Raw genomic sequence first — 8,675 nt, forward strand, 5'->3', positions numbered from 1 at the left:
ATAAATTCACGAGTACTTGTTTGACTGTTATTAAGCTGCAGAGTGTGAAGACCACAACATCAGAACAGCGGTGTAAATCCACTGAGTCCAGTCCAGGACCCATTAAAGTTGCATCAAAATTAAATTTAAGACTTTTTAACCTACTGAACTTTGGTCTTACTGTCGCAAAATGTCTCAATCTATAACCACAATACGTTTAATAATTTGCAGCACGTAGTTTTGTCTGTTTTGTGTGGAGACCCATCGTGTGTTTAGTTTCAGTTTTCAACATTTATTAAGTTGGTCTTGTCTTGTATTTACATTATGACCTAGTAATGGTATAAAATACAGTATCCATCATCCTGACTTGTCCAAGTTATTTAAAGAGAGTTGTTACAGAACATCTGTAGCAGTGCTTGTTGTTTCTGAGTGCCGATGGAGTCCAGTTATTTCTTCTGGAAAAATCCCATAATTGAAGCCTGTTTAGCTCCTTTATTCGCGTTTACTGATGTTTTCTTATGACTTTTCTTCTCATCTTCTTTGCGACTCGCTGGTAGTTTTGCTGGGGCGACAACCTTTAGAGTTTGTTTGGTGGGTTGAAAATCATCCTCAGTTTCAGAGTATGACTCACTCTCATAGACTTTCTCAGTCACTGTGGGAAGAAAAACAATACAGAGTTATTACAAACAGCAAAGAACCAAACTACTAATACTGCTGCAGGTGAGTGAGAGCCTGTTTTCTACCAGAGCTGCTTTGTAATGTGCTTGGTGTAATCAAGATAGTTGCCTAAATTGTTTGTTTTTCTGTGTTTAATGATTTTGTTAATAATCTTTTTTATAGCTTTCTTGTGCTGTAGGCCGATTCTCTATCATTTGCATGTCTGACTATTTGTCTCATCTGGTCTGTGCTGCTTCAAACAATGTCCATCAAAATTAGTATAATAAAAGAATTTATCCTGTAAAAGATACATGTAGTTGTGTGGATTAAAAAAACAAACAAATAAAAAAAACAATGAATTATGATGCTGTATAGTTCCAACAAATGTAATTCAACTGTGTTTTCTCATACCGATACACCCTTCTTCATCTAGAAAGGTACGAGGTTTCAGGACTCGTCTCCGTTTCCTTGTTTTGATCTCAGAGTGAACCTACAGAGGAATAAAACCACATGTACATAAATTTCAGTCAGTGTTAAATACGTTAAGGACATCCCATCACATGAATGTGACGCTAGAATTTGGCCTCAATCAACTCAATAATACTGAGCACTTACATGTGAATGTGAAACAGACTCAACCTCTTTTTTAGGACTTGGTGATTGTTCTCTTGTTTGTTCCATCTGCTGTGGAGAATCTGGAATGACTGACGAGGTGAACAAAGATTAGTATTGTGCGATTTATCTTAAAGGAGCTTTTGAAATATCCCTTTTCATAATTCTTTCTTTTTGACGGTGAATTTTTTGTTTTTACAATATTAATAAATGAGAACACGCCTGATGTGTGGCTGAGAATTATTCTTTACAAGTTATGACAAACAATAAAACTACATCATATGTGAAATGACAATAAATTAAATGAGATGGAAATTTTTTTTGGGGTTGTGAATGGCTCACCATCTTCGTCACTGCTGTCTGGTTCAGGTTTCTTTATCCTTCGCCTTTTTTTCTTGTCCATTTTCTCCTCCTCGCTCTCAGAATCCTCCATTCGCTTGGTTTTGCTTCATAAAGAGACATTTAAACTTAAAACATTTTACATATCTAGAATAAGTCACTGCATTTAACAATAATCAAATATAGAGAAAAAATCCTTTGAGTTCTTACTCAGTTCACTGAAATCTCTAATGCTGCATTCAGAGTCATTAAAATAACTCCATTAAAACAGAGTGTAGTGTTGGAGGGGATTTGTTGTTTCATGTACCAAATAGAACCTCTGCCAGTTCTATGGACAGTTTTACGTTCATTACATTCTTAATGTAAACAGCATAGTGTGCAATTGAGGAATGTTCACCTGAATGCACTTTATTGTCCAAAGAAGCACCACCCAGGGCGATGTCATGTTGCTGGAAACTTAAACCAGAAGCAGCTTTTTTCGCCCTAATGTTGAATAATTTGACATAAACTATAGTATAAGTATATAAGTGTTATTTTAAAAACATACACACCTCCTGGACTCTTTCTTATTGTCTCTTGGTGGCTCCGCTGCAGCAGCTTCTTGTTTTTTTTCAGCTTGTGAAATCTGCTGTTGTTTCTGCACTGCTGTGGATGACTGCGCTGGTTCCTCCTCCACAGTTTTGTCAGGTTTCTCTAAAAGAGGTGAGGAAAGTGTTGAGGTGGAAATATTGGGGACTTAATAAAGATGGCAGGTATGACTGCTAATAACTGCTAATCGACTGACAATAGTAACCACATTCAAACACCTTACAACGTCCACACTGACCTCAACAAAAAGCAAAAATTAAATCAACATACGATACTGTTCATATACAGAAGGCCTTCAATGGAATGGCGCTGCCGTTGTTAGTGTGAAGGCAAAATCTCTGACTGACTTATTGTAAATCACTGTTATATTACTTACTTGCAGTTTGACTGCCAAAGAAGTTTGACGTAGGATTGGCCTTTCCAGCTGGCTTACTTTTGGGGACATCAGCCTAAAATACAAAACACAATCCACAGAAATCATTTTACTGTTATTATTGTTTTTACTTTTTTAATATTTATTTTCAGCCAAGAGGACACCAAGCCATACCGCGGGTGTGTCTTCTTTCTGCTCTGACTTAATCTCTTTGCTGCTCTCCTGGTTCTTCGATGGAGCCTTATTTGCAAACATTCTCATGATTCCTTTTTGAGGCTTGGTGGAAGGTTTTGATGCCAGACTGGCGTCTCCATTCATGCCAGAGTTTTTATTTTCGGGCTCCGTGGTGGGAGCCCGCTGCGTTTCTCTCAGCTGCTGGAGCTCCAGAGAGGACATGGGTACTGCACTGGCACAGCGGATTGCACTGTATCTGCAAACAAAGAAACACTTTTCTGACTTTATTCATTCTGTACCTACTACTGCTCTTAACTAAGTCATGACGCTGATTAAAGGATGTAGGGGGTGGATGTTAATGTGTCCTGACATTTGGTATAGAATGATATTCTATATCCCAGTAGCACATTTAATTGGTTATGAGAGTTGTTGCTGGGACCTTTCCATCACCATATGTGCTCACAATCTTTCAAGAATAAGTCTGATAATAAGTCTGTTTGAATAAAACAGCTTACCTTTTTCCTCACATGTGTAAACACACAGATGACTGTTCACTTATAAGCAACCAACAACAACATAATAAGGCTTACCTACTGCAGTTCTTCAGGTTGTCTTTGACTGCATCGTAGTCCACACTGTAGAGAGTGCTGCTGTCTTTCAGTAAAGCCTTCTGGACACTGTAGACATGGACGCTGACTATCAAGCTCAGCTTGGACTTGAAATCTGTAAAAGAAAAGAAAAATAACATTACTACAGATATTTTCATATATAAATAAAATATAAAGAAAACAAACAAAGTATAAGAAACAGGGTAAACACTGATGATGTTGGAATTATTTACATACCTTCCAACTGGTCCTCTCTGACAACTGACACTCTGTGACTCTGAAAGGAAGAGCAACATTAGGAATATCTCAGATCAACAGAAGCAAATAATGCCAATATACACTGTAACTCACTGTTTGGCCATTGTCCACAAACTTCCCAGACACAAGATAGGTGGCATGGAGCTGAGCAGAACTTTCCTTCCTTTTGTGATCCAGGTAATGGTAGAGCATTCTGAAACAATTTTCAAATAACATTTTATTGTCCCATACTTATATGACAATCTTAAAATGTATGTCATGTGAATCAGTACTGAAAACCATCCATGTTTTGACTCATACTCTCAGTGTTAGTTTCTGACTTTAAGCTTTATGTAGGAGGCAAAGTTGGTTAGAAACAAAAAGACTGGCATGGATTGATAGAAAAACATTCTATCATACTACTCAAGACTTTGAAAGATAAAAACTGCACTAATACAATACTGATTTAATTCACACAATAATCTGTTCCTATCCAAAGATATGTCACTAACTTTAAGAAGAGATATACTTACTGTTTTGCTGTGTTGACATGAACCCCCAGAGTTAGACTCAGCCATTTATAGGTCACCTATTACACAGAAAAACGACTGTTAACAAGTATTTTCAGATGCATAAACAGTTTGCAGAAAAACACACATGGAAATTGTATAGCATTTATGATTTACAGTTAATATTAACATAACAGATAAAAAAGGCCTTTAACGACTGCCAACATGCAAGTCGTGATAATCCCCTGTAATTTTATAAAATGTAAGTCTTGTCCTACATTTGATAAATCTTTCTGTCTTAGTTTTAAAAACACAGCTAGCTATTGGCGGTTAGTTAAAGTGAAGCTAAACTTAGCTAATCAACTACAAACGTTTAGACTGTGTTCCAAGTACTACTGACTAAATAATTCATATGCCGAATTAAACATAAAGGCAGAATAAAAGTGGCAGTAGCAGTAAGTTGTTTTCTTTGCAGTGTTAGATATTGCCCCACAAGCATCAAACATTAGATAGGCATGTTTTTGAACCCAATTCAACGGCTAACTATTTCCAGGCTTACTCAGTCCTAACGTTAGCAACACAAATAGCATCAACAATCGAGCGCTTCAAACGTTCACTTACTATCTTGTTGTGGTCGTTGACATATTCGTCAATATTATCCAAATAAAGTTCGTCCATTTCGGTCGATTATCAGGAACTGTGGAAGCCTCTTTGAAACGACTCAACTGCGCGGGAATTAGGTTTATTTACTTCCGGTTGAATGTCACATGTCTGTTTCTACTTCCTGTGGGCTGAGAGGCTGCACACTGCCCTCTGCAGGCCATCACAGGCTACAGCTATTAGACCAAGTTTAACCATTACTCTGAGAATGAGGCTGGTTTGTGCTTTCTTACATTAATTTATTATTATATTGTGTTGTAATAATAGTTATAATACCTATTATTATTTAAAATACAGCCAAGCATAAATAAATAATTATGTTGGGGTAATATCAAGGTTTGCACCCACAAGAATGAAAGATAATAATATGGTTCATGGTTAATTATCGCTGCCTCTAGTGTGTTTCAATACAGAAACCAATAGGCTAGGAAATAGAAATACTGATGGGGCTCCAGCAATTAGCAGTTATAAATCAAGGAAGAGAGGCTCCTCTGCAGGCTGCAGGGCAGAGATCAGCAGCCGTTATTAATGTGCCACAACGCAGTCAATATGAAATCTGAATTTTAATGAGCAGTGGTGACAGAGATATTCAGCAGTGACAGTGTTGATATATTAAACCTTTAGTGACCTCATCACCCGCTGTAGGCTTTCCAGACGAATCACTGGTCAACATGAGGGCAACTTCCTGCCAGCTCCACTGCTTGTCGTCATCTGTCTGCATCAGGTGAAGCTCATTATGACTGAAAATGAGACCGGTGGAGGGGCTCATACATCACTTATTAGGATGAACCCTTTTTACTACAGTTTAGAAATATGAATATGATGTTGAACAGAGACATACATATTGATGGTGTGCATTTTTTTAGTAAAACATAGTTAATTTACTGATGTGTGAAGTGAATATTTTTATAATGGAACGTTTTTAAAGGGGCATTCCACTAATCTTATGCATAAGAATATGTTTACATAACTCATGGAGCTTGTTATTGCTTTTGTACTGGCTTTTTTCCCTCATGTGCACCAGTCTCAAATAGCTTTGTTTTTCTTTTGCCTTTTTATGGACTTGTCAGTCATCTTTTAAGCCCATTTAAGTGTATAAACCAGTGCAAATAGTGCTATGCTGCAAGAATACATTTTCAAAACTGATTTAGAAAAACATACCTCAGAGTCAGAGCGACAATACTTGGGTCTCCTCAGACTTCAGCTCTTCTGCAGAGGTTCAGTATTAATATTTAAGCAGGTAAGAAACTGAGCTTATGTGTTTATGACTTAAGAACTATAAGATTCAACATGCAGACTAATATAAATGTATATATATTAGTACATATTGTATGTAGACCAGCACTGTGGTGGAGATACTTCAAGTTATCTCATTGTTGCACTAAGATGATCAGATATACATTATTTAGAGTAAAGCAGCTCTGAGTCTTCAGTTCACTGCACTGCTGAGAAACTGGTCAGCCCACATGACAACTTCTAATAGAAATGTCAAACAGAGGGGCAGCGCAGTGCAGCAGACAGGGGAAAAATATTCCCATAATGGTGCCAAAGTAGAATAATGATCATCTCATCTCGAAGACACAGAAGTGTATTAAAATCCTCAGATGGATCAGCGTTGTATAAGATAAACGAATAAAGCCAACGTGTTTGTCTTTGTCTGTTCTCTCATCTTTTATTGATCATGACTCAGCCCTTTGTAACCTTGTCGCTGGTCGGTACATGCGTGGTCTGTCTGAAGTTAATAGATACACACACACCATCACATTAGCAAAGCAGTAAATGATGTTGTCTGCTCAGTACAGTGTGTTTTGTGCTGCTGTTTTGACGTGTTTAGCTTGCTCAGCTGATCTCCTGCAACCCTGTCTCCTAGAAATTACTTTCATATCTTTATAAATTGTCCCAGTTTTATTATGTCGGCAACAATATTCAGGTCACAGACAACGAAGGCTTTAAACGAATGAAGTGGTACATTTATTAACTGATGTGAAGTCATTAACAGAGTGCTGTGAAGGTCTGAGGAAGTCTGATACAGCAGTATTGATCTGCAAGATCAGATATATATTGTCTGTGACCAATTACTGACATGTCCCATACTCGCAAAATGCCACATAGATGAATTATCATGTCTTCACTATGTTAGTAGCAGTACAGTAGCTTCTTTTACACTGTTGATACACTGTTAATATAGTTTAAAGCAGCTTTCAGATAAAAACACAATAAAAACATTTAAAGTAGTATTTTCGTTTTCAAATTAAGCTTTTAGTTTTGTGTTGAAAACCCGAACGTGGACAGATTTTTATCAAGGATTTTAAAGGATTTAATGAGGACATTTGATATTCTGTTCAGATTCAGTTAAATGTATCAGCCTCTACAAAATGTCCCAACAAAGTGGTACTTGAGCAGCCCAGAGGTCCCTGTGGTTATCTCGGGCTCTTTTCTGGTGTGATCTAATGGGAGAAAAGTAAACCCGACTGTAAACCTGAAGCTGTATGTGAAAGAGATGCCACTTTTCATTTTTGCCCCTGAGACTCACCACTGCTTCTGGGTGAACTGAAATACTGTACACATTAAACCTTTGTTGCTTATTTTGTACAGGAATTAATTGAGTTTCTCATTTGTGTTGTTAAAGTTTTAAATTACAGTAATTTACAGTGAACAGATTAAATTCAACACTGTGGTTCGTATTACCACATGGAAGCATTTAACTATTTGTTAGGTCTGGACATGTAATGAGAGTCAGTGGTACCTGCAAGTGTCACACATGTATCATTACATCATCAAATGTAATTTACTGAGCACTTTAGGACTTTTCTGTTGTTCAGCAAACACTGTGTCAGCTGATATCTGGATGTTCAGGTGTTTTCAGTGGTTTAGCAACAGTTCTAAAGAGAAGTTCCACCAATTTCATACCAGCGCATTCACAGGTCCTGCAGAAAGGTTGAACATGTGAATAAAGTTGTATAAAACCTTTTGCGTCTCCAGAGGGAGCTACATGACATCGAATATTGACTCTCTCTTTAGGATGTGCAGTTCTTAAATATTTGACCCAACTGAGTTGTATTGTGGGTAGTGTAGGTTTTCACATGGACGATGCATTCATGTACCAGTCCAGTGATGTTAAAATAGAGAAAAGCAATGCTAAATTAGTGCCATACACTTTACTTATTTTACTTATTCAGGCTTTAGCTTAGCCACATTTCAACACAGAAGCTAAAGTGACAATGAGCTCAACACAGTAAAGTTAAACAGGATTGTATGAGACCGCCAGGTGTTTGCATTATTTCACACTGTCCAGTGTATTTTTGCTTGATGTCCTGCTGTTGGTGAAGAAAAGAGGTAATGAGCACCACAGTCTTCTGACAGCAACATGATCAAACATTCATACAACTGAATTTTTTGTGTTTATAGATTTAACATTAACATCATTATCTTTCTTGGGTGTTTTGACCAACTAATCTAAAATCGATGTTAACAAGTCTTTTTACCGTACAGACAAACCAAAATCACATTGAGATGAAGCATGAAGTCCTTTTTTGCTATGCTGATGCTTATTAAAGACAGTAGGAGGAATGAGCTGTGATCTGTCTGTCTGGGTTAAACCTCGATAAGACTTTTTATCATTAATACTGTATGTCATAAGAAGGGAAATATAAAGCAAAGCAGGCAGAAAAGAAAACGGCTGCCTTTATTCTGCTGTGAAAGTAGTTTCTGTCTTGAAGAAAGTAGAACGTTTTGAATTTTCCCCTGCTGCTTTGTGGCCTCTGATATCACATTTTGACAGCTCCGGTGCATCAGGTCCACAGAAAGAACTCTGCCCTTAGAGAAATGCATAAGAAATGTATTAGATACCGTCCATGCTGCCTGCAGATGCATTTCAGAAGCTCTTTCCTCTCCAGCAGGCTTTAGGATTTACTCAACAGAAAAGTCTGATTGGTTTTA

The 8,675-nt window shown here is 37.3% G+C and overlaps 1 protein-coding gene across 1 annotated transcript; it reads right to left on the reverse strand.

Moving 5' to 3' along the window:
- Positions 1 to 32: 32 nt before the first annotated feature.
- Positions 33 to 4,818, reverse strand: pold3 (polymerase (DNA-directed), delta 3, accessory subunit). Its single transcript, XM_026373782.2, has 12 exons — positions 4,698 to 4,818; positions 4,101 to 4,156; positions 3,682 to 3,781; positions 3,568 to 3,607; positions 3,313 to 3,445; positions 2,723 to 2,978; positions 2,552 to 2,624; positions 2,139 to 2,280; positions 1,591 to 1,694; positions 1,252 to 1,340; positions 1,048 to 1,126; positions 33 to 631 (listed from the first exon to the last, which is right to left on the reverse strand). The coding sequence occupies exons 1-12, from the start codon at positions 4,752 to 4,754 to the stop codon at positions 426 to 428; spliced, it is 1,335 nt and encodes a 444-aa protein (XP_026229567.1). The 5' UTR covers positions 4,755 to 4,818; the 3' UTR covers positions 33 to 425.
- Positions 4,819 to 8,675: the final 3,857 nt, after the last annotated feature.

This window comes from Anabas testudineus, chromosome 17 (genome assembly GCF_900324465.2).
Source record: "Anabas testudineus chromosome 17, fAnaTes1.2, whole genome shotgun sequence".
Lineage (NCBI taxonomy): Eukaryota > Metazoa > Chordata > Actinopteri > Anabantiformes > Anabantidae > Anabas > Anabas testudineus.

Coding starts and splice junctions, on each gene's coding strand:
- pold3 (XM_026373782.2), bottom strand. CDS start 4,754: ATGGACGAACTTTATTTGGATAATATTGACGAATATGTCAACGACCAC. Junction 2,281..2,551: donor CTTTGGCAGTCAAACTGCAA/GTAAGTAATATA, acceptor CACCTCTTTTAG/AGAAACCTGACAAAACTGTG. Junction 632..1,047: donor AGATGAAGAAGGGTGTATCG/GTATGAGAAAAC, acceptor TTCTTCCCACAG/TGACTGAGAAAGTCTATGAG.